At 39.8% G+C, this 26,526-nt stretch overlaps 1 protein-coding gene and 1 pseudogene across 1 annotated transcript in view; both read left to right on the top strand.

Moving 5' to 3' along the window:
• The window catches only part of LOC110203475 (uncharacterized), a 32,240-nt gene extending 14,505 nt beyond the window's left edge, over positions 1-17,735 (top strand). Inside the window, exon 5 of the mRNA XM_020979981.2 lies at positions 1,029-17,735. Coding sequence (XP_020835640.1) covers positions 1,029-2,404 — 1,376 coding nt within the window. The 3' untranslated portion in view covers positions 2,405-17,735. The remainder of the gene's footprint in view (positions 1-1,028) is intronic.
• Positions 17,736-18,931: 1,196 nt separating this feature from the next.
• On the top strand, positions 18,932-19,530 carry LOC110203461 (immunoglobulin kappa variable 3-15 pseudogene; annotated as a pseudogene).
• Positions 19,531-26,526: the final 6,996 nt, after the last annotated feature.

The following is a 26,526-nucleotide window of genomic DNA, read 5'->3' as shown; positions in this document are numbered from 1 at the left end:
AATATGCGCATTTTGCTTCTGTGTCACCTTCTAATATTTTCTTCTATATTGTTTTTATGATGTTGCTTTGCTGCTCTTTCTTTTTAAAATATTTAATCATAACCTAATTTTCCTTTCATTTTATGTCATAATTACCTTTCAATATAACAAATTTGTTAAAGTATCTTTGTTGATCTGATTGCTATCTGGTGATAACTCTAAATTGTTTTCAGTTTTAGTTCTTTGATTATCAGAGTTTGAGTAATGTTTCAGGTAACTATCAATAATTGCTCTTGTGAAAAAGACCTGTATGGCTTGATCATTTACCTTTTTGGAACGGGATCTTACTCTTAGAATTTTGAACCAATTCTTTACATTATAGATATTGTTGGATTTTTAGCAGAAGTTTCTGGCAGTGATTGTCTGATATAATGCCCTTTTCTCATATTTCTTCATTATTCTGTTTACTTTATGTTTCTATCTCTTCTTACTCTAAACTCATTGATTCTCCATTTTCTTTATGGTCAGTTTTTCCCTTCCTATCTTTAACCTCAGATGACAAGGACATATTGGCAAACTCTCAAGTTCATTTTCTTTTTATGAATAGTCTTTCAGTTCCTTATTCCATTCGAATATCAGCCGTTTACAGTTGTGTAAGGGCTTATTCATCCTTCCAGGTAATTTCATCCCAAGCAAATTCATTTACATATGTTAACTTTGAGTCATCACACTTTTTTTTGTTGTTTGTTGTTTGTTTTGGTGAGGCAGTTGGGGTTAAGTGACTTGCCTAGGATCACACAGCTAGTAAGTATCATGTGTCTGAGGCTGGATTTGAACTCAGGTCCTCCTGACTCCAAGGCAGGAGCTCTATCCACTGCATCACCTAGCTGCCCCCATCACACTTTCACATAAGATAAACTGAAAGACCAGGGAGACTATCCATCTGAAATGGGAAGACAAGAGAATAGCTCTAAAAGCTTTGAGCAAGTAGGAATCTTAGGAAAGGGAAGAAAAGGCAAGGTTAATCAACTCTTTATTCTTCTTTTCAGGGAGGGAAGAATTTCCTGGAGAGAAACCTTATAAATGTAGTGTGTGTGGGAAGGCCTTCAGGAATAAGACGCAACATACTGTACATCAGAGAATTCATACTGGAAAGATTCTTTATGAATGTAAAGAGTGTGGGAAGGCCTTCCATTGGAACTCAGATTGTATTAAACACCAAAGAATTCATAATGGAGAGAAACCTTATGAATGTAGTGAATGTGGAAAGGCCTTCAGGAGGAAGCCACAACTTACTGTACATCAGAGAATTCATACTGGAGAAAAACCTTATGAATGTAGTGAATGTGGGAAGGCATTTAGGATGAAGGAATATCTTACTGTGCATCAGAGAATTCATACCGGAGAAATTCTTTATAAATGTAAGGAGTGTGGGAAGGCTTTCCACTACAACTCAGGACTTATTCGACATCAAAGAATTCACACTGAAGAGAAGCCTTATGAATGCAGTGAATGTGGGAAGGCCTTCAGGAGGAAGCCCCAGCTTATTGTACATCAGAGCATTCATACTGGAGTGAGACCTTATGAATGTAATGAATGTGGGAAGGCCTTCAGGAGGAAGGCATATTTTACTGAGCATCAGAGAATTCACACTGGAGAGAAACCTTATGAATGTAATGAATGTAGGAAGACCTTCAGGAGTAAGACACAACTTACTGTGCATCAGAGGATTCACACAGGAGAGAAACCTTATGAATGTAAGGATTGTGGGAAGGCCTTCCATCGCAACTCAGATCTTATTAAACATCAAAGAATCCATACTGGAGAGAAACCTTATGAATGTAGTGAATGTGCAAAGGCCTTCAGGAGGAAGGCAAAACTTACTGAGCATCAAAGAATTCATACTGGAGAGAAACCTTATGAGTGTAATGCATGTGGAAAGTCCTTTAGACAGAGGACACAACTTTATGTCCATCAGAGAATTCATACTGGAGAGATTCCTCATGAATGTAAGGAGTGTGGGAAGGCTTTCCTCTACAACTCAGAACTTATTAAACATCAAAGAATTCATACTGGAGAGAAACCTTATAAATGTTGTGAATGTGGGAAGGCCTTCAGGAAGAAGTCACATCTTACTGTACATCAGAGGATTCATACTGGAGAGATTCTTTATGAATGTAAGGAGTGTGGGAAGGCTTGCCACTACAATTCAGATCTTATTGTACATCAAAGAGTTCATACTGGAGAGAGACCTTATGAATGTAATGAATGTGGGAAGACCTTCAAACAGAGGACACAACTTACTCAACATCAGAGCATTCATACTAGAGAGAGACCTTATGAGTGCAATAAATGTGGGAAGACCTTCAAACTGAGGACCCATCTTGCTCAACATCAAAGAATTCATGCTGGAGAGTACCCTTAAGAGTGTAATGCATGTGGGAAAGCCTTTAGACTGAGGACACTACCTTATGTCCATCACAGAATTCATACTGGAGAGATTCCTCATGAATGTAAAGAGTGTGGGAAGGCCTTACATCTGTCGAGAGAAGAAATTTAACAAGAAGGTAAACAGGCATTTCCCCAAGCTAGATAACATTTATTGTCTGGGGCATGCTTCTTGTCAATAAGTGGGTCAATGGCTTGCCTCCATTTATGCCAAAGACCAGAAGCAAAGGGATAATTCCCCTTTTATAGGTTTTGAGGAGTACAGAACAGGGTAGGTGACAACATGGGCTTAAGAGTAGCAGAGCTGAGGTGTGGGGAACAACGTGATTGATTGGAAGTGTAGTCATGGGGGCTAGCAATGATGCTCCCCCTCCCCCAAGTCTCAGGAGTGCATGTTATTTGAGTCCAGGTACAATATAATGGCTCAGATATAGGACAGCAAACCAAACATCCTTGAAGGATAGATTGATGGTTTAAAGATACCATACCCAATTCTTCTGTGTTCATATGCTTCTGGAAGGTCAGCTAATTCCTTGAGGCAAGAATAGATAAGCAAGAGAGCTGGATTTCTAAACTTGGCCCATTACAATCCCACTGGATTCTGAACCAAGTTTGGAGATAGAGAACCATGACTTAAGCACTTACAGGGCAAATGCAATAAATTGCGAATAAAATGAATAGGAAAATGATACAGGATCAATTCAATCTTCTGCTTCCCCTTTGATCAATGAGAAATAAATATCTCTCATAGTTCCCTTATCTATAAGCTAATCCTATGAGATCTTTAACGATCATTATCAACAGTAGGTGTACCAACACAAACCTTTCCAATGGAAGCTCAGAACAGGCTTTAACACAGGAACTAATCAAAGTTGAAAAAGAGCAAGGGGGGCAGCTAGGTGGCACAGTGGATAAAGCTCCGGCCTTGGAGTCAGGAGGACCCGAGTTCAAATGTGGCCTCAGACACATGACATTTACTAGCTGTGTGACCCTGGGCAAGTCACTTAACCCCAATTGCCTCACCAAAAAGAAAAGAAAAGAAAAGAAAAAGAGCAACAAGATGGATTAATCTTAACACAAGCCATAATAGGAATTTCTAAAACCATGGACTGGATTTAGAAGGGAGATTTATGTATCTCAAGGCAACTAAGAAAACTCAACAAACATAAATTATAAGTAAAGCCAAAGCAATACAGTAGTGATCAACAACATTAATTAATATCAAGTCTTCTTGTATGCCAGTAATCTGCTCTCTTTTTTTAAATTAAGTTTATTTTTTTTAAATTTCAAACTATCTCCTTTCCTCCTCTCCACCTTGCAGTAGAGGACAACATTACACACACACACACACACACACACACACACACACATACACGCACATGCACATATATGTGTATGTATATGTTAAAACCATACCATACATACTTCTGTTTATCATTTCTTTCTTTGGAGGTGGATGGCATCTTCCTTCATAGGTCCTTGGTAATTGATTTGAATATTTGTAATACTCACAATAGCTTTGTTGTTCACCGTTATTCCTCAAACAATATTGCTGTTACTATGTCCATTGTTCTCTTAGCTCTTCTCATGTCACTGTATTAAACCTTTCCATGTTTTTCTGAGACCAACCTGCTCATCGTGTCTTACAGCACTGTAGCATACTATCATAACAACTCACTCTCAGTGTCTGTTTTATCAGCATATTTCATCTTGGATCTCAGATGTCCCACGTACCTGTCTAGTTCTGTGGAAACATCTTATCTTGGACATACTGGGTCTCGTTTCTCAGGGCAACTCTGAAGAGGGCTTCTCTTCAACATACTTGCTTCTCTGGTTCACTATCACTTGTAGATTCTTTGGTATTCCTGCTAAAATCTTTTACAAAACAAATCTCAATATACTTTACTAAGCCCTCTTTGTTATTACTTCTCCAAAAACCACTTTTCAAACCTCGTGGTTGTGGTAATATTAAATTAAGAACCCATAGTTCACTTGAGGTTTCAGAGAATTCCAATTCTTAATTACCCCTTGCTGTTTCTCTTTTTCTAAATTTTTTAATTGCTATAAACATTGCCATCAAGAGGCTGAAGAATCTTTTTTAAAAATTTGAAAATCTGACTTGAAAATAAGTCCTTCTGGTTAAAGATTTAATATTTGCCAAAGTAGACATATAAGCTAGAGCTAAGAGTGCTTGTCTAAGTTAGCACTTGACTCCACTATCATTTACCTTCCTACAGGGTAAGTTACCAAATTGTTACATTTATATACTTAAGAAATTCAAAGACAAACTAAAAAATCAAAAGCTAAATACACAAAATACTATAAGAAGGCCGAAGTCTTAAAACCTCTTACATTATATATGTATATGTGTGTGTGTGTGTGTATGTATGCTTGTTGCTTTCTCAAAATTTTTTGCTCAATTTTTTTACTGCATTTAAAACTCCAACTCTTTCAATTCAGATTTTTTTTTCCTCCTAGAATTCCAGTTAGTTCCAATTCAGTTCCCCCCTTAGGAGGAATAGACTGATAAAAATCTAAACCTTACATCAATAGATGACCTCCAGTACACAGATGAATTTTGCAACTAAAAGTTGCAAGTTGTACTCTAATTATAGCAAAAAGTCCTGGGATAGATGTGTAAATATACTAACTAATTCCAAATTGTGTACAGCAAACTGCTCATCAAATGAATTGTCCATAGTAATGCAAATTCACACTTGAGGATGTGCTCCACATCCACACACAGCTGTCAATCCCAAATTAAATAATAAACCTAAGTAAAGTTAACTTTCCCTTTGACACAAGATAGCACATGTTACTGGCCACAAAGATAACTGATTGCCCTGAAATTCTTTTCTTTAAAAACAAAAAATGCTTCTGACTTAATCTTACTAATTAGTAGATTAATATTTTGACCCACCAAACTGTTGCACTATTGTTTAACTGTCATAATATTTTGAAAAATTTAAGGACCTTGTCTTATACATAAATGTGTAAATGTAACAAACAGATGACAAGCCCAAATACATATCTACTTAGTTGTTCAGGATATAGTATTACAACAGGATCATAAAAATTACAACTTAACTTGCTCTTGGTTAAAGAGATTTGGTAGGAAAGGAAAAAGGGTAACAGTATCAATACTGGTACTCCAAGCTAAAGCTGAAGGTTGCAGAATGACTAGCACATGTATGCCAGTTCCATTTGATTTCAGGTAAGAATTGTATGAGCAGCAAAGTGTGTAACACAATACTACAGGCAGGCTCTGAATTAACAAATGGGAAGAGTTCTTCTGTAGGAAACAGTCAAGAATGTTTTATCTTAGCCTTCCCAAGGTCAGTGTCCCTTTCTTCCCCCCAGCCGTTGTCTCAGAGACAGATCCATTGGCCGTAGATCACAGACCTCATTCTCATTGAGCTGCTAGCATTTGACTAGTGACTTCAGACAGGCATACCTAAAATCAAAACTCGGAATAATATCAGATTGTAGTCCCATGGGATTTTACCTCACATAAAAAGTCTCATAAATCATGCTTAGGAATAGATATAGTTATCAACATTCTCACATAGTTGCAATAAATTAGCAAATAAGAATTTATCAGGGCTAAAAAAAAGTTACACAAAAGATTTTAGTCAACATTATCCTATTTCCCTTTCTCAGGTACAACTTAAAATTCATCTTGACGCAAAACTTTTTAACATATTGTATATTAACCCTTTTAAAGCAAAAATAAGTCAAGACTAGAGTCTGTCAAGACTAAGGTGGTACAAGATGCGGCTTCAGTACAGACTATTCCAAGTATAACTGCATGATTACAACCAGAAGTCATCACATAAAATATGCCTATACTATAAATGCACTTTCAAAAAATTTTCCCCACATATTTGTGTTTGTAATGGGAGAGGGCAGGCCTGCTGTCTCCATAGTTCACAAAGTGGGCAATACCACCCCCTGAGGGGGGTGCTGAAACTATCCAGGGAGGCAGTAGTAGCTTCTAGTGCAAGTGGGGGGTGTTGAATAAAAATAAGGGGGCAGTGGAAGCATGAGGAAAGAAGAGGTTTGAAAAATCATTTATACGTGTTTCATCTGTTGTATATCAGAGTTACAGTGATATTAACTACATTATTTTCCAAATAAATACACAAAATGCAAGTTATAACCAATCAGTGGTCAAGTCCACTGACAGGTCTTAACAAGCAAGTGTTGGCAGGTAAGTACGTCATGCATTATTGGGAAGTCCCTGCATCAGCAGAAATATGCACGTGGAATGACTTATTTATGATACTATGTGATTATATGATGTAATAATACATCATCAAAATGTCAAAGCAGGAAAAAAACCACAAATTTATAATTATTAAATTTAAGAGGCATCATTTTTCTAATATATATGTGTGTGTGTGTATATATACATATATACATATATATATATATATATATATATGTATGTATTTGAAATGACAGATTTCAAAAAACAAAACTATCAAAGGATTAAAAAAAGTAGATTTCCAGGGGAGTGATAAATAATTTTTTTTAAAGGAGGGTGGTAGGTCAAATAAGTCTAAATAAACTAATACACAAATTCTTTCAGAGGGCTAATAAGGTTTTTCTGACCTTGATGAAGAAACTTAGCAGGCTTACACATACAGAGATTTTTACAAAGTCTTTATCCCAATTCTCCTTTTCTAAAAAGTAAGCAATTATTATTCTACCCTTTTAAAATATATCCAGTTAAATGCTTTATTGGTTTTTAACATTATGACAAAAACCTTCCAGTAATTTAGTTAATAATTTGACAGTATTCAAAAGGAACTAAAATCTCCAATGATATATTCCTTTTCTAATCTTAAACCAATCAGTTGTTGCCTATTAGGTTTTACCTGTCTCTTCCTGGCCCACATACAAGTTCTTCAGGAGACAAATAAGATGACTTGATGCTCCCATCATTTGGAAGACTCACCACATTTTGTTGTGATCCACACAGTCAACGGCTTTAGTGCAGTCAGTGAAACAGAAGTGAGGTCTTCTGGAACTCTTTCTCCATAATCCAATACATGTTAGCAATTTGGTCTTTAGTTCCTCTGCCTTTTGGAAAACCAGCCTGCTCTCTGGTAATTCTTAGTTCATATGTTGCTGAAGCCTAGCTTGCAGAATCTTAAGCATAACTTTACAGGCATATGAAATGAACACAATTCCTTGGCACCACCTTTCTTTAGGATTGGTAAATAAACTGATCTTTACGAATCCAGTGGCCACTGTTGAGTTTTCCAATTTTGTTGGTATACTGAGTGCAGCATTTTAACAGCATCATCTTTAGGATTTTAAATAACTCAGAATTCCATCATCTCCACTAGCCTTATTTTTAACAATGCTTTTTTAGTATAAAATTATTTTATTATTCTTAATATGATTATTTATTTTTTGTTTTTAACATTCACTTCCATAAGACTTTGAGTTTTAAATTTTCTCCCCTTCCCCAAGATGGCATGCAATCTGATATAGGCTCTGCTTATACATTCATATTAAATATATTTTCACATTAGTCTTGATGCAAAAAGAAGAATTAGAACTAATGGAGGAACAATGAGAAAGAAGAAACAAAACAACAAAAAAAAGAGCAAATAGTATGCTTTTATCTGCATTCAGACTCCATAGTTTTGTCTCTGTATGTGGATGGCATTTTCCATCATGAGTCTTTTGGGGTTGTCTTAGATCCTTGCATTGGTGAGAAGAGCTAAGTCTATCAAAGTCAGTCATCACATAATGTGGCTGTTACTGTGTACAATGTTCTCCTGGTTCTGCTCATTTCACTCAGCATCAGTCCATACAAGTCTTTTCAGATTTTCCTGAAGTCTGCCTGCTCATCATTTCCTAAAGTACAATAGTATTTCATTACATTCATATACCACAACTTGTTCAGCCATTCCCAACTTCATGGGCATCCCCTCAATTTCCAATTCCTTGCCACCACAGAAAGAGCTGCTATAAATATTTTTGTACATGTGGGTCCTTTTCCTGTTTTTATGATCTCTTTGGGATGCAGACCTAGAAGTGCTAGTGCTGGGTCAAAGGGAGCAGTGCTTAAGACCCACTTGCCTTCATTCTCCAGGACGTCTTCCTCTAGATTAGGAGCTGTACCATCATGGTTATTGGTGATGTTAAGAAGTTTCATGTGTAGTTTTTTTTGTGTATTCTTGTCACTTCTTAATCTCTTCTACTTCTGTTAAATCTTTACTCTTTTTGGGGAAGGCGGGGTGGAGCAAGGCAGTTGGGGTTAAGGGACTTGCCCAGAGTCACACAACTAATAAGTGTTATGTGTCTGTACCTAGCTACCCCAAATCCCTACTCTTTTGGTCTTTTATCATGCCCATTTTTGCATAAAACTTTCCCTTGATATCTAGTTTTAATGAAGAGATCTCTTGTCTTTCCCATTTTGTTGTTTTCTTCTATTTCTTTGCACCACTAATTAAAGAAAAATCTTAGCTCTCCTTGTTATTCTCTGGAATTCTGCATTCAATTGGGTATATTTGTCTCTTTCTCCTTTACTTTCACTTTCTTTCCTCAGCTATTTGTGCAGCCTCATCAGACAGCCATTTGGCTTTCTTGCTTTTTTTTTTTTATGAAATGTTTTTTGTTGCTTCCTCCTATATGATATTGCAAACCATAATTCTTCAGGCACCCTACAAGATTTAATGTGTTGAATCTGTTCATCTTTTCTACTTCATAAGGGATGTTATTTGGGTCATACTTTTATGGACTGATGGTTTTTCCTACTTTCTTCAATTTAAGTCTGAATTTTGCAATAAGAAGTTCATGATCTGGGGCAACTAAGTGGCACAGTGGATAGAGCTCCAGCCTTGGAGTCAGGAGTTCCTGAGTTCAAATCTGGCCTCAGACACGACACTTACTAGCTGTGTGATGCTGGGTAAATCACTTGACCCTGATTGCCTCACCAAAAAGCCAAAAAAAAAAAAATTCATGATCTGAGCCACAGTCAACTCTAGGTCTTGTTTTAACTGACTGTATAGAGCTTCTCCACCTTTGACTGCAAAGCATATAATCAGTTTGATTTCCGTATTGACCATCTAGTGATGTCATCTTTTGGGTTGTTGAAAAATAAAAGCATTTGCTATGACCAGTAAGTTATCTTACCAAAAATCTATTAGTCTCTGCCCTGCTTCATATTGTACCCCAAGGCCAAACTTGCATGTTACTCCAATTATCTTTTGATTTCCTACTTTAGCATTCCAATTTCCTTTGAGAAATGTGATGTGTTTTATTAGTGTTATTTCTAAGTGATATGTGGGTCTTCATAGAACTGATCAATGTAGAATTGATGCATATAGAACATAGAACTAATCCATATTACTACCCACAGTCACCTGAATTAAATTCACTCAATTCCTTCCCATTTAACTTCACCAACACTCAGGGTGGTGGATGTTTAATCTTTCCATTTCCTGTTTGACCACATCCAACTTACCTTGGTACATAGGTCTTGCATTCCAGGGTCCTATACAATGTTGATCTTTACAACATCGGACTTTCTTTTCATCACCAGACATATCCACAGCTGAGTTTTCTTTCAGCTTTGGCCGGCTGCTTCATGTAGTACTGGAGCTACTTTTAGTTGTCCTCCACTTTTCCCCAGTAGAATTTGGGATACCTTCTGACGTGAGGGTTCATCTCTTACGATTTCCTCATTTTTATCATTTTAGTACTGTCCACGAGGTTTTCTTGGCGAAAATCCTGGAGTAGTCTGACATTTCGTTCTCCAACGGATCATCTTTTGTCAGAATTCTCCACTGCAACCTGCCCATCTTGGATAACTCTGCATTACATACCTTACAGTTTCATCAAGCTATGCAAAACCCTCCTCCACAACAAGGCAGTGATAGGGATTTTTTTTTAAATTTTTCAATGCAATTTTATTTTCATAATCCAAAAAGTAACTATAAACTAGCACCAGACTGCCCGGAATTTAGAAGTATCATTCCATATCACAATGCAAGATTTTTTTTTCTTTAGGGAGTTCTATTACCTCTGGAAGGGATATTGAGAGGGGAAAAGTGGTCCTACAATCCAACTAGAAAGAATACTACCTTCTAAGAAACAAAACAATTTTTCTGTACTTCCCTGGGCTTGGGTCAGCCTAAATTGGCTCTGGGTCAGATGATGCTTGTCTAGCTCTTCAAACCCATTAGTTAGGAAAAAGGTTGTATGAAGCTCTTGTATGTCATAACGGGCCTGTTGGAGCTTGTCTTGTATGACACTTGGGAGACCTTGGACTTTAGGCGTGATGTCCATGAAGGCCAACTGTAATTTCAGGGCAATGCTCTGAGACATAGGGCTGCCTGGAGCTGTGTATCACTATCCACATTTTCTGACTGGATCCTACTCCACCTGATGCATTGCTCAAATAGAGTCTAAGGAGTATAGGAAGACTTTTCACTATAGTTGAGATCTTATTCAACATCGAAACATTCATGAATGTGGGAAGACCTTCAAGCTGATGATACAATTTACCATGAGAGAATTCATACTGGAAGGATTCCTCATGAAAGAATAGTGTGGGTAGGCCTTCCATTGTTGAGATAAAAATCTTTGATAAAGAGAAATTGGGGCACAAAGTTCTGGGCTAATAAATACCAATAAATTGGATCCAAGACCCCTCAGTAGTCAAGGATCCATCTGACAGAGCAGTTCTTGTACAGTTGAAAAGGTACAGGTTATCTAGGTTACAAAAATTGTCCAGTGATACAAATGACATCTGAGACTGTGATTGGCTTAACCCAGAGACGCAGGGAGGGTTTACATAACCCTTCCATAACCCAGGGCAACAGGGGAAAAAACCCAAACAGAATTGACTAACACTCTCTTGAGAATCCTGTGATAGGTATAGCTTATCACCAGATTGACTCACATCCCCTAGAAAAGCCCCTAGTGGGCAAACATCCTGTGATCAGATTAATTTATCTCTCCTCACAGTTAGGCAAAGTAACTGACTGGGATTTTGTGGTTGGATTATAGCTCATAGGTATAGGGAAGTAACAGTCTCACCAATTTTCCTGATAGGATCTGCACAATCAAGTCTGAATTTGATTTGCAAATATTGATTAGACACACTGATTACATACAATTCTCAATCAATCATGGAATATCAGTTTTCAAATTTTATAATAGGCAACTGAAGTTACAGGCTTAAGGGAGCTCAAACTCGCACAATGAGGGGGCTAACCAATATATAGTGGGTTCATCATGAACACAACAAATCGACTAAGGCTTATTAAAATAATACAAAATAAAGTGGGGTGTCAGTTTTCAATTTCTCATTCTTTCCTTTGATCCTTTGGAGACGTGTCTCCAATGAATCACTGTGTATAAGCCAAATTGATGTAATTAGGATTGCTCATCATCCATTGGGATTAAATCAGCAGTGGGACGATAGCAATAATCACAGAGTTTGACAATTTATACAAGGCCAGCCACGAGATGTTTGACTATTACTGGTTCTGGTTGACTTACAAATGATCCAGCAAAAGGCAATAAGTCTGCCCTGCTTTCTCCGTCTTCATTTTGTGATAGCCAAACAGAAGTAAGTTCCCATGACTTGGGAGTGCTTTGGTGACTAAAGTCTCACTATCTATGGCTGGCATGTTGACAGAATCTGTCTGGAGCAGTTCCCTTCCTTAAGCTAGACTTACAGAGACAATGGCACATGCAAAAGGAAGAAATTACTTGTATTCGAGGAGATACAATATTCAAGTGCCTGTATACCCTAGTAACCTAGAGTATAGGGCGTGTTCAGGGAAAACTAATACCTCCGGTGTGAGGGCTGCCAAGCTCTTTTCAGGGCCGCTTTCTACCTTTGGCATCCACCTGATTCACCCAACTCCACCTGTGGCTCCAAGAAGCCGTAGCATGAACAGTGGCCACACTCCAGTAAACCATTTTGGCAGATGGGTTAAACCAGATTGAGGGCAACCAAGCGGTTTCAAACCCTTAAGTGAGTTAGGGAGGTGTTTACCCCAAGCATATGAAGACTTCCCCCAGAGGAATGGGTGGATGAGAACGATTTGTTCCAACAGCCACAAAGGTGGCTAAAGCAGGTGCTGTGGAAAGCTTAGAGTTTGGTTAGACATTAAGGTCATCTACTGCATTCCAAGCCATTTCTAGTTGTCTTCACTTTTGTCTTGCTACTGGACTCTGATGAATCGGGAAGAGAGAGTGGGGCTGACCACTAGGAGCAACTCTGCCTCATTTAGATCCAATTTATGCACAAATTAAAAGACAACACTCATACCTTTTTCCTACTTGAAAGTCCTGTGGTGACAGGCAAGTAACAAAGCAGGAGGTACAGATGCTGTACAGGGAGCTGTAGTCACAACCCTGCACACAAGTGTCCAAGGCTATAGGGTCATTCTCACTGGCCTGAAGTAGTAGTGGGATATGACAGGCCTTTGGGTGTCTGAGCATCCTTTTTTAAGGACTGCACTCCTCACCTCCTGGTGTGAGGACCACTCTGTGGTCAAAACACACCCCAAAAAGTACAAGAAATTTTGCAAAGATGATTCTGTTCACCATTGGCACATGGAATATTTGCCCTCTTATGGACAACACAAAATCCAGTATACCTGAAAGAACAGCTCTTATTGTGAGAGAACTCAGCAGGTATCACATCCAAATAGCAGCCCTGAGTGAAACAAGGCTAGCAAATGAAGGCCAGCTTATTAAAATCAGAACTAGATATACATTTTTCTGGAATGGCCACATGAAGGGGAGTGCCGTGAAGCTGGTGTAGATTTTGCAATCAAAACTAATCTAGTCAAGAAGATTGTATGTCTACCCAAAGAAGTAAATGACAGACTCATGATGATGTGATTGTCACTCGCAGGAAAGCATCATGCCACCATCATCAGTGCCAATGCTCCCACCATGACACACCCTGATAAGGTTAAAGAAAGTTTTTACGAAGACCTGGAGACCCTCATCATCCATGTGCCAAAAGAGGACAAGCTTATAATTCTGGGTGACTTTAATGCAAGAGTAGGCACAGACTACCAGACATGGCAGTGAGTCCTTGGGAGGAATGGAGTCAGAAACAGCAGCAGCAACAGTCACCTACTACTGAAGGCATGCATCTCACCTTCTCATCACCAACTTACTAAATGCACTAAAACTGTGTGGATGCACCCTCACAGCAAACATTGGCATTTAATAGATTATGTCATTGTAAGGAGAATAGACAGGATGTGACAGTGACAAAGGTGATGTGTTGTGCAGAGTGCTGGACTGATCATAGACTTACCCTCTCCAAGCTTCTCCAAGCTTAATGTTCACATTCAACAAAAGCGGCAGTCCCAAGGCAAGATGACTACTAGAAGACTTAATGTTAATACATTAGAGTGCTTCTCTGAGTGGAACAGTTTGTTGATAACTTGGAGAGAAAACTGAATCAGGAAACACCTGCCAGCATAGATTAGCCCCAAGTACAGATGTGACAGACACCCCTATGATCTCATGCTGTAAATTTCTGTTTAGATCCTCCCAGCATCCCATTTTTATCCTTATTCTGTAAGTCCCCTTTTTCCTTTGTGCCATCTCTACTAAAATGCCTCTCCCCTTTTTGAGGCAATAAAAGGGTGCCCATTCCCTGAGGTCTTGTGGTAAGGCTCAAAAAGGAGCTGGAGGTATTTGAACAGTGACCAAGATTTCCTGAGTTTTCTACCTAGGTTTCCTCTTTTCTTTATCTCTTCCTTCATATTGGGCAATTGCTAGTGTAAAAAGATAGCATCTTAAGGGTATCATACTTTTAGACTAGGTTAGAGAAAAACTAGCTGCAGCTAGTCCTTGTTTGAAAGTGGTTAGATCTCTTACTATAGTTGAAGAAGAATATGGTGGAGGAGCAGAAGAGGAGGATATAGTTAGAACAGAAGTCAGAGGTGGGTCCTTTAAGGAGTGGTGAGCATGTCCAGTCAGAACTGCCCAGCATCACATAGTTCATTTGTTTTGGGTGAGATTGTTCAATGACCATTCTTTCTCTAATGTGCAGTAATCAAAAGTGAACATTTTAGGCAGGTAAATGGTAGGAGTAATTATAACTCTTAAGGTAGCCAAATGTCTCATCATCTAATTAATGACATAAAAGGGTGAACAAGATTCACTTGACCACAATGGAAATCCCATTGTGGTCAAGGGATATGAAGAAGGAGTTTTCAGAAGAAAAAACCAAGGCTATCAATTGTCATATGAAAAAAAAAATGCTGAGTCACTATTGATTAGAGAAGGCAAATGAAAACAACTCTGAGGTACCCCCTCACACCTATTGGATTGCCTCACATAACGGAAAAAGAAAAGGATAAATTCTAGAGGAGATGTGAAAAATAGGGACACTAATGCGATTTTGGTGGAGTTCTTCGTGGTCCGACCATTTTGGAGAACAATTTGGAACTATGCCCAAAGGGCTATAAAACTGCCATGTATCCTTTGACCTAGTAATACCAATACTAGCTCTATATCACAAAGAGATCAAAGGAAAATGAACCATATGTACAAAAATATTTATAGTAATTCTTTGTAGGGGCAAAGAATTGGAAATTGTGGGGATGCTCGTCAATTGGCAAATGGCTGAACAAGTTGTGGTATATGATTGTGACAGAATACTCTTATGCTATAAGACATGATGAGGATGGTTTCAGAAAAACTTGGGGACACCTATATGAATTGAGGCAAAATGAAGTGAGCAAAATTGGGAGAGCATTGTGTACTGTTACAACAATATTGTAATGATGATTCATTATGAAACACTTAGCTACTCTGGTCAAAACAGTAATTTAAGACAATTTCAAAGGACTCATGATAAAAAAAAATGCTATTCACCTTCAGAGAAAGAAATAGTGAACTCAGTGTAAATTGATTTTTTAGTGAACTTGGTGTAAATTAATTTTTTCATTTTCTTTATTTTTCTTGCTTTTTGTGACATGGCTAATATGGATATATTTTTGCAATATTTCACATGTGTAATTGATATATTGCTTATCTTTCAATGGGGGATGAGCTGGAGGGAGGGAGAAAATTTGGAACTTAAAATTTGTAAAAAGAATCTTAAAAATAAATAATTTTTCACTAAGAATGGTTAAAAAAAAAAGATTGTGATTCACCCACAACATGGAACAGATTATTGAACTCTATGACTTGGGTCTTTCTGTAGCAGAGAGGAAAAGCCTAAGATTAGTGCCTCCCTCCATGAACTCACTAATCTGTGTGCCAGTTGTAGCCAGATGGGTGCTAAGTGCAATGAGGGCCAGTTTGTGGAGGGCCAAGCTTGGGCTCCACGGTAACAGAAGAACACACTAGCAAGAAGCTGGCTTTGCAGTCACTTGACCAATTCTAGAAGAAAGTCACCTGGTCTTTTCTGCCTTAAATGGTCTACAAATTATCACTTAAAAACCCATTGTTCTAGCATGCCCATCAGCTCAACCACAAGTGTCCTATTGGGCTCAGTGTCTGGAGCTGCTGCTCTCCACCCCCTTTTCAAAGATTTTGAGGCATCTTCGAACCTCTTGGCAGACAGGCAATATATAATCAGCTTTTAAAGACAGACTGGAGTCACGTCGTGGTGGGCTTTAACAGAGGAGTTAATGTTTTATCCTAGAATCTGCTGGAAAGCTACTGAAGCCCTAGAATAGAATGACATAGTCTGAACTATGATTTAGGAATATCAATTTGCTAATTATATAGAGAATGTACTGGAAAGAAGAGAGATTGCCTGTGTATCTGTCTTGATCTAGACCTGTGATTTCATCCTTATGAGGAAGTCACAATTTGGAGGTTACCTACACTCATAGAGATGGACAACTCTTTTGTAAATTATTGCCCTAAACCCATTTCCCTATTGTCTCATGATTCAAGAGGACTGAAGATAAGCATGCTACCCATCTTCTTTCAGGGAGATGATGAATGTAAAATGCAGAATGAGTGAAAATTTATTTTGCTAAACTTTAGCTATGTGTTATGAAGGTTTTATTTTTCTTGTCTTTTGTTCAATGTGGGAGAGAGGAGGAGGACAGAGAAGAAAAAATGATTGCTAAAAGTAAAACTGAAAAAAAACCCTGAAATTTTACATTAAAAACTTCTATACTGAGGGTCTAGAGCAGGGGTAGGGAACCTGCAGCCTCAAGGCTACATGTGACCCTCCAGGTCCTTGGGCACAGCCTTTTGACTGAGTCCAAGTTTTACAGAACAAATCCTTTTATTAATGAGATTTGTTCTGTGAAGTGTGGATTCAGTCAAAGGACCACACTTGAGGACCTAGAAGGCCACAGGTTTCCCATCCCTGGTCAAGAGCATGTCCAGACCTCCTAAAATGGAATAGGTGTATGCTACCATTACATACAATATAAACATAAAGAGAATAAGTGGGAAAAATAAATTCAAAGGAATGGCAGTGGGGGATCCAGCAAAGAAACCCACAGCCTGAACTGTGCCTACATAAGTATACAAAGCACACTTTGGGCAAGCAAGGGAAACAAGAGGTGTTAAGACAAGCAGGCAAATTTCAACCTTATAAGCATGACTGAGACTTGATAAAATGGGACTGACAAGTGAAATAGGATAGACAAAGTGAAATAGAATATTCTTATCTCTCCTTCTGCCTCACGGGTCCATATCTACTTATTCTTTTTTCTTACCATGAACTCAACTTCTTCAATCCTTCTCTGTTTGCCCAGTTCATTACCCTGACTCTGGGTTCACTTTGCTCCCCTCATAGTCTGACCCCATAGGTAATCACTTCATCTCTACATTGTCTTATCACCTGGAATCCCTTGCCCCCTTGTCCTGTTATAAGTGATGCCTCATCAAACCCTAGTTCTCAGTTACCCCCACTGTCTGCCTTCCCAATGTCTTAGGAACTTCCTGTGCCATTAGTGAATGCTGCTGAATCTGAGGTCCCTGCCTGCCTCAGTCAGTGGCTATGGTTCCACAACAGATTTCACTCCCCTACTAACAGTGTGGAGAATGATGGTGTCAGCAGGACTACATCAGGGGCAGCTAGGTGGCACAGTGGACAGAGCACTGGCCCTAAAGTCAGGAGGACCTGAGTTCAAATCCTGCCTCAGACCAAACACTTGACACTTATTAGCTGTGTGACCCTGGGCAAGCCACTTAACCCCAATTGCCTAACAATTAAAAAAATAACTGATTAACAATCTCATGTATAATCCTCTTGGTTTTCTACTGTTGAAACATATTAATATTATTCTGTGTTAAATTCAGAATTAAAAAAATAAAAGACTGCTAAAAATTGAGTTCCTCTCAGTTATTTACATCTCAGGTGTGGCCATAGTGGAGCTAGTTAAGCTCTCTGAGCCTCAGTTTACTTTTCAGTAAAATAAAGATGTAGCACTAGAAGATCTCTAGAGCCTTTTCCAGCTCTATCCTTCCTTTTGTGAAATTGTTCTTCTGGATAGTGTAAGCTACTTAACAAGGCAGGTTTTGCTTTTTTTCACCTTGTCTCAGAACAGAAATTCAGAGAGCAGCTTGCCACTCCTCTTTCATTGGGATGCCTGACTGCTGATAACTAGCCATAGTCAAGTCTATCTGAGGAAGTAGGAGAGGGATACTTGGACAGCAAAACCTGAGTTCTGATGCCTCGACTCTCCTGAATTCCCTGTTCAAATATCTAACAGAGATAATAATCCATAGTGGAGCTCAGGGATGCCCATGCTAGGGAAACACAGGCTCTTGTCATTCCCATGGGCAGTTTTTCTTGAAAGTACTTGCCCTTCAATGTCAGTCTTGCCCAGAGTGAGGAATATATGCACCCCTTGAGTGCATCTAGGATGGAAGCTGATGAGGCAGTTGGATAGTTGAGGTAGGCATCAAAGTAGGTTCCTGGAAGAAACCGAATATCCTTCTTATAGCTGAGCACAGGGTCTATAGATAGAAAGAACTTCTTTGGTATTTGGTTTACTTTGTTGTGTTTTCCTAAAGTGCCAACTTTATAGGGACGTTGTTTAAATTTTGTATGCCTTAGAAGTATTTCTATGAAAACATAAGGTTAATCTGTGGAAGTGAGTAAAAGAGAAGTAGGAATGCTTGAGGTGTATTTAAGACACAATGCATATGCGAGGTTAGCTGGAGGAGAGGCCAGATCAGGAAAGGGATGGATGAAAAGACCCATAGAATGTTTTCTCCCCTCTTCTATAACATTTATATAACTATCATTTCCTGAGTCTGAGCAGACAATGAGGCAATTCTGGCCCCTTGATAATCAGGGGAGACAAATAGCTTTGAGGCTGAATGTGCCTGCCTCTTCTAACTGGAAGACTGAAGAGGAACTGACCATGTCATTAGCCCCAGAAACTAACCAGCCCCCAGAGATGTAAGCCCAGAGTACAAGCCACTTTGCATCTTCTCCCCAACCCACAGCCTGTTCCTTGTGCTCAGAGCCCTTATCAGTGGGGCCTGTCACTGCCCTGCCCAGAGAGAACACAGCACAGAGATGGTGTCCCTGGATCAGCCCCTCTGCCTCCTCTTACTGCTCTGGCTCCCAGGTGAGGAAGGAGAGAACGCACAGAGAGAACGCACAGAGAGCCCACGAGATCATTAATATGCTTGTGTTTTCATCTTAGATAATTCAGAATATATGCAATGAGATTTTAAAATATTCTTGTTTATTAAAGTGTCCAGTACCAGTAATGCCAATCTAGCTGGTTTTATCCGGCTCAGTAGAGTGAAAGCCGGCTAACTCTTGGTAACTCCTGGCTTTCCTTTTTCTTTACAGATACCACAGGGCAGATTGCAATGACTCACACTCCAGCTTCCCTGTCTGCTTGTCCAAGAGAGAAAGTCACTACGTCTTGCAGAGCCTGTCAGGGTGCTAGCAATAATTCAGCCTGGTGTCAACAGACACCAGGACAGTCTCCCATGCTCCTGATCTGTGCTGCTGCCGTCCTGCATTCTGGGGTCCCTGCGTGGTTCAGTGGCAGTGGGTCTGGGACAGAGTCCACTCTCATGATCAGCAGTGTGGAGGCTGAAGAAGCTGGACTGTACTACTATCAACACCATTACAGCTGGCCTCTCACAGTGCTCCAGCTCTGAACAAAAATCTCCAAGGAAAGTTTGGCTGCCTTAGCTCAGGGCACAGCTGCTTAACCTTAGGTCAGAGCAGTGATTGCTGTCTGGTTAGGACTGAGCTCAGCTGGCTCTAATCCCCACACCCATCCTGGTCCCCACCTAATTCATACATTCATTCCTCCAAACCAGGCTGGGCAGAGAGCTGAGAAAGTAATCTTGATAGGGGATTTGGGTGTGAGAGAGATAAACAAATGGGATTCATAGATATTCCAAATCTATCCAGAATTCTTCACTCCCTCTCCCGAGTTCACATTGGAGAAACAAAACTCTGGTTTATTTTTTAATTGAGAATGACAAATGCTGATTTATTTTTATCCAAGCCTAGCAACTTTCCACCCATATGCTCATGTATTCACTGTTATTCAAGGGAAGTCAACAAGCATTTATTAAACACCCTCTATATGCCAGGCACTGTGCTAAGTGATGGCAATATAAAGGGAAAATCATTCTCTGCTCTCAAGTAGCTCAGTCAGTGGGGGAGACAACAACAGGGAACCAATTATGTAAAAATAAGATACAGACAGGATAAATTGGAGTTAATCAGCAGAAGGTCAGTTCAAGGATTAAGGTGGATGAGGAAAGACTTGCTGAAGGGAGATGAGATTTTAGGTGGGACCTGAAGGAAGCCAGGGAAACCAGGAGATGAGCAGGAGGAATGAGAGGGTTCCAGGCATGCGGAACACCTAGTGGAGATGCTTGGAGTCCAGGGATGGAGTGTTGCAATGCTAGGGTAGTGCATAAAGTCCACAAAGACTGGACAGGTAGGAGAGAGCGACTTAAGGAAGGGTTTAGAAAACCTAGTAGGATTTTATATTTGATTCTGGAATGCAGAACCAATGGGGTTTAATGACTAGGGAGCTAACATGACCAGACCAGAGATAGAGGAGGATCCATTTAACAGCTGAGAGGAGGACTTTAACAGCTGTGGGGAGAGACTTCTGGCGGGGAGACTGATCAGAAGGCTTTTGCAATAGCCTGGGCGTGAGGTGATGAGGGCAGGGACCAGCAGGGTAGCATTGGCAGAAGAGAAAGGGGGGTGTATAAGAAAGATGTTACAGAGAAATGGCAGGACTTGGCTGCAGAATGAACATGGGGTGGGGAGAGGGTAAGAGTCAGGAGTTGAGGGTGACACCTAGTTTGTGAGCTTCAGTTTGGCTCCTGTCAGTGTGACTTTGTGAATGTACTTAAACTCCATGAGCACTCCTTCCTTATGATAGTGTGTGGGACAGCGACCCCAACCCAAATTAAACTCAGAGACTTCTCAAAGTGGAAAGCAAAGGTTACCTTTATTACAATCTCCCGAGATGGCTGTCTGCTCCTCTGTTACACATGGAGAGAGAGAGAGAGAGAGAGAGAGAGAGAGAGAGAGAGAGAGAGAGAGAGAGCGACAGAGTAACAGGGGCCGCCTTATGAAAGCAAATCTCTGCCCACCACACAGACAAGCCTTCACCCACCATGCAAACAAGTTTCCACCCACCACTATCCCTTACCCCCTTAAACTGGGGGTGGGCTTACATTCTAAACTCCAAAGTTTCTTCCTATCCTCTTAACTGGGAGGTGAGGCTTACATTCCGGCCCGAAATTCAAAGACAAGGAAAGAGGCCGGAAGCTCAGGTTGGGAGTGGGGCAGGGCTTATTCTTTCTGTTAGCTGCTTAAAAACAGGGTCTGAGTGGGGGGAGGATTTTGAAAGTAATAATCAAGAATTATTTGACCCTTTGAGGAGCCTTCACTTCTGAGAATTCATTTTTCACACTACCTTCTGAACTCATTACCTTAATTACACTGAGAAGTCTTCACTGGGACATCCCATTCAATAGCAACTTAGTGGTGCAGTGGACAGAGCAGGAAGGACCTGGAGTCAGGCAGACCAGAGTTCAAATCTGATGTAATTTATTTATTTTTAGTTTTCAACATTCACTTCCACGAGATTTTGAGTTCCAATTTTTCTTCATCTTTCCCCTCCCCTCACCCCAAGATGATGTACATTCTGAAAACCCCTTCCTCCAATCTGCCCTCCCTTTTATCACACACACCCCATTCTATTTTCCTGTATAGCAGGATAGATTTCTATACCCCATTGCCTGTATATCTTATTTCCCAGTTGCATGTAAAAACAACTTTTAGCATTAGTTTTTAAAACTTTGAGTTCTAAATTCTCTCCCTTCCTCCCTCCCCACACAACCTCATTGAGAGGGCAAGCAATTTAATAGGTTATACATGTGTAGTCATGTAAAACAATTCCATAATAATGTTGTGAAAGTCTTAACTATATTTCCCCTCCATCCTATCCTGCCCTGTGTATTCTATTCCCTCCTTTGACCTTGTCCCTCCTCAAAAGTGTTAGTGTCTGATTACCCCCTCCCCTAATATGCCCTCCCTTCTATCATCCTCCTTTCTCATCTCCTTCCCCCCATTTTCCTGTAGGGCAAGACAGATTTCCATACCCAATTGAGTGTGTATGTTATTCCCTCCTTAAGCCAAATCCAATGAGAGTAAAATTCACTCATTCCCTCTCACTTCCCCCATTCCTCTCCACTGTAAAAGCTTTTTCTTGCCTCTTTTATGTGAGATAATCTACCCCCATTCTACCTCTCCTTTTCTCCTTCTCCTACAATCCTCTCTCATCCCTTAATTTTACTTTTTAGATGTCATCCCTTCAGATTCAACTTGCTCCGAATGTAAACTGTTCAATTTTAATAAGTCCCTTATGATTTCTCTTTTCTATTTATCTGTTCATGCTTGTCTCGAGTCTTGTATTTGAAAGTCAAATTTTCTATTCAGCTCTGGTCTTTTCATCAAGAATGCTTCAAAGTCCTCTATTACATTGAATATCCATTTTTTCCTCTGAAGGATTATACTGTTTTGCTGGGCAGGTGATTCTTGACTATAATCCTATCTCCTTTCTCCCCGCCCCTGGAATATCACTTTCCAAGCACTGTGGTTCCTTAATGTAGAAGCTGCTAAATCCTGTGTTATTCTGATCATGTTTTCACAATACTTGAATTGTTTCTTTCTGGCTGCTTGCAATATTTCTCCTTGACCCAGGACCTCTAGAATTTCACTACAATATTCCTGGCAGTTTTCCTTTGGGGAATCTCAGGAAGTGATCAGTGGTGAATTCTCTCCCTTTCTATTTTACCCTCTGGTTCTAGAAAATCAGGGCGGTTTTCCTTGATAATTTCTTGAAAGATGATGTCTAGGCACTTTTTTTGATCATGGCTTTCAGATAGTCCAGTAATTTTTAAATGATCTTTCCTGGATCTATTTTCCAGGTCAGTTGTTTTTCCAATGAGATATTTCACATTGTCTTCTATTTTTTCATTCTTTTGGTTTTGTTTTACAATGTCTTGATTTCTCATAAAGTCACTAGCTTCCAATTGCTCCATTCTAATTTTTAAGGAAGTATTTTCTTCAGTGAGCTTTTGGACTTCCTTTTCCATTTGGCCAATTCTGCTTTTTAAGGCATTCTTCTCCTCATTGGCTTTTTGGACCTCTTTTGCCATTTGGGTTAGGCTATTTTTTAAGGTGTTATTTTCTTCAGTATTTTTTGGGTCTCCTTTAGCAAGCTGTTGACTTGTTTTTCATGATTTTCTTGCATCACTCTCATTTCTCTTCCCAGTTTTCCTCTACTTCTCTTACTTGCTTCTCAAAATCCTTTTTGAGCTCTTCCATGGCCTGGGACTGATTCATATTTTTCTTGGAGGCTTTGGATGTAGGAGCTTTGACTTTGTTGTCTTCTTCTGGTTGTATGTTTTGATCTTCTTTGTCACCAAAGAAAGATTCTATGGTCTGACTTTTTTTGTGCAGTTTGCTCATGATCCCAGCCAATTACTTGAGTTATAAACCCTTTGTTAAGGTAAGGGTCTGCGTCTAGTGTGGAGAATGTACTGTCCTAAGCTTTGGGAGTTTTGTGCAGCTGTTTTCAGAGATACTTCTAGGGACCTGTAAGTTTTCAGTTATTCCAAGGTGGTATGATCAATGGTGAGGTGCTTACTCCTTTCCTGGCCTATGCTCCGGTCTATGAGTGACCAAAAGCACTCTTTTCTGCCTTGGAACTATGAGGAAGATTCTGTCTCCACTGCCACCACAAGCTCCACAGCACCTTCTCTGATAAGGGCATGCCATGCTGGGCAATCTTGTGCCAGTGTCTCCCATTTCACACAATCAATTCCAAAGTTGCTTTTTTTTTTTTTTTTTGGTGAGGCAATTAGGGTTAAGTGATTGCCCAGAGTCACCCAGCTATAAGTGAATGTTATGTATCTGAGGCCAGATTTGAACTCAGGTCCTCCTGACTCCAGGGCTAGTGCTCTATTCACTGTGCCACCTAGCTGCCCCTCAATTCCAAAGTTCTTAAGAGACCTTGAGAGTGTCCTTGTATCACTTCTTCTGACCACCATGTAAACACTTGTCCTGTGCAAGCTCTCCATAAAATAGTATTTTTGGCAAGTGTATGTTTTACATTCGAACAGTGTGGCCAGCCCATCAGAGTTGTGCTCTCTGAAGCAGAGTTTCAATGCTTGGCAGTTTAGCTTGAGAAAGGACCTCAGTGTCTAGTATCTTAACCTGTCAGGTAATCTTCAAAATCTTCCTAAGACAATTCAAATGGAAGCAACTCAATTTCCTGGCATGGTGCTGGTAGACTGTCTAGGTTTCACAGGCATACAACAATGAGGTCAGCACAATGGCTCTATAGACCTTCAGGTTGGTAGTTAGTCTAATACCTCTCTCCCATACTTAGGAGAATACAAAATATAAAAGTAAATGACCATAATAATCTAGTGCCTCAAAACCCCAAAGATCCAAGCTTTGGGGGCAAGAACTCACTATTTGATAAAAACTCCTGGGAAATTGCAAAGCAGTCTGGCAAAAATTAGGAGTAGGCCAACATCTCACAAGGTATACCAATGTAAGTCAAAATGCACACATGATTTAAACAAGGATGATATCATTAGCAAAGCAAGAAGAACTTACTTGTCATAGTTATGGATATGGGAAGAATTTATAACCAAACAAGAGACAGAGATGATCATTTGGCAGTTACAAGCGCAGGGGATTGTTGTTATGCCAAGCTCAGGGCATAGCTTCCTTGCTGGGCCTTAGCTCTGGAAAACAGGGGGTCTCCTAATAGTATCCTGACACCTCTTTTATTAATTACCCTCTAGCATAATTAATAAAATGATTAATTATCCAGAAACTATGTCTCTCAAACTTTTCATAGGTCACATTTTGGCAATCCACGGAAAGGACCAGAGCTCTGCACCCCAGATTCTTAACATAAAACTCCTCTACATCTTTTGGACCCAGGTGGAGAATTTCTCCACAAGGCGAAGATTTTTTTTGGGACTCTGGTTATGATCTGACTCTCCTTTTTACAGTAATTAGATTTTCTCTAGGTAAGTTTACATGTTCTATTTGTTTTTGCACTGCAGCTCTCTGAATTTCCACTCTGACAGCAGAAGAATTGACAATAGAATAAAGGTCTTTTGGCAACAACCCCTCAAGCCAGGCTTACAGGGATATATTGAGGGCCACACAAGTTGTGGGAAGCCTGTGCTGAAGAGGGCTTTGAGAGAAGCTGGTTTTTGGGAGGAGGGTGTGATCAGGCCTTGACTAATGTGAAAATATGCTTAATATGAATGTAAAAGTAGAGCCTACATCAGATTACATGCTTTCTTGGGGAAGGAGAGGCAAGGGAGGGGGAGAAAACTTAAAACTCAAAATCTTATGGAAGTGAATGTTGAAAACTAAAAATGAATAATTTAAGAAAAATATTGTACTAGGAATGTTAGCTTTAGCAATAAGAGAAGAAAAAGAAAGAATCTGAGTAGGCAACAAAGAAACAAAGCTTGCAAGCTGTTTCTCTCACTTTGAAATTAAACACCTGCTTGATTCCATTCTCTAGCCTGCTCTGTTCAGCTCCAGCCATTGACAGGTTAGAGGCCAGTTCCATCTACTTGACACTTTTATTTTAGCAATTATTTTTCCTTCTCCCTCACTGAACAAAAAAGACGAGAAAAATAAAACCTTCATATCATATACCTGTAGTCCAACAAAATAAACTTCCACATTGGTCACACCCAAAAATCTAAACCTCATTCTGTTATTTTAAATCCATCGCCTCTGCAGAAAGAGATGAGTGCCATACCTATCTTCAGTCCTCTTGAATCATAATTTGCCTCCACACAGGTCCAGACCAAAACATACACACAAGCAGTCTTTCTCCTTTCCAACATATTCTTTTTACAATTAACAAATTGATATTCTTTTTTTTTTTTGGCTTTTAGGCAATTGGGGTTAAGTGACTTGCCCAAGGTCACACAGCTAGTAAGTGTCAAGTGTGGGGTCTGAGGCGGGATTTGAACTCAGGTCCTCTTGACTTCAGGGCCAGTCCTCTATCCACTGCGCCACCTAGCTGCCCCTAACAAATTCATATTCTTAAAGCCTAGACCAGACCATGTCATTCTGTTCCATGGATTCAGTAGCTTTCTTCCTGACTCTAGAATAAAATACTAATTCCTTGGTTAAAGCCCTTTAGGGTGTGACTCGAGCCTATCTTTACAAGCTGATTACACACTGCTTGCTCTGCTGAAACATGGGAAGATGTCTCAAAACCAATGAAGAGGGGCTGGAAGAGAACAGCAGCTCCAGAAACTGATACTGTTGGGACACTTGTAGCTGAGAGGATGGGAGTGCTGGGACAATGGGATCCTAAGTAGTGATTTGTAGATCACTGTCAACTCTCAGAGAGAAAAGACCAGGTAACTCTCTTCCAGGATTGGTCAAGTAGTTGCAGAGCCAACTTCTGGCTGTGTGCATTAGTCAATCACCAAACCTTCTTGGGCCCTAGAGCGCAAGCTTGGACCTCCACAAACTGACCACCATTTGACTTTGCATACATCTGGCTAGAACTGGCAAAGAGATTACTGGAGATCAGGCAGGAAGGCAGAAATCTTAGGCTT

The sequence above is a fragment of the Phascolarctos cinereus genome, unplaced genomic scaffold (assembly GCF_003287225.1).
Source record: "Phascolarctos cinereus isolate Bilbo 61053 unplaced genomic scaffold, phaCin_HiC Scaffold_2;HRSCAF=192, whole genome shotgun sequence".
In the NCBI taxonomy this organism is placed as follows: domain Eukaryota; kingdom Metazoa; phylum Chordata; class Mammalia; order Diprotodontia; family Phascolarctidae; genus Phascolarctos; species Phascolarctos cinereus.
The sequence above is the reverse complement of the archived record's forward strand: the minus strand, read 5'-3'. Positions and strand labels throughout refer to the sequence as shown.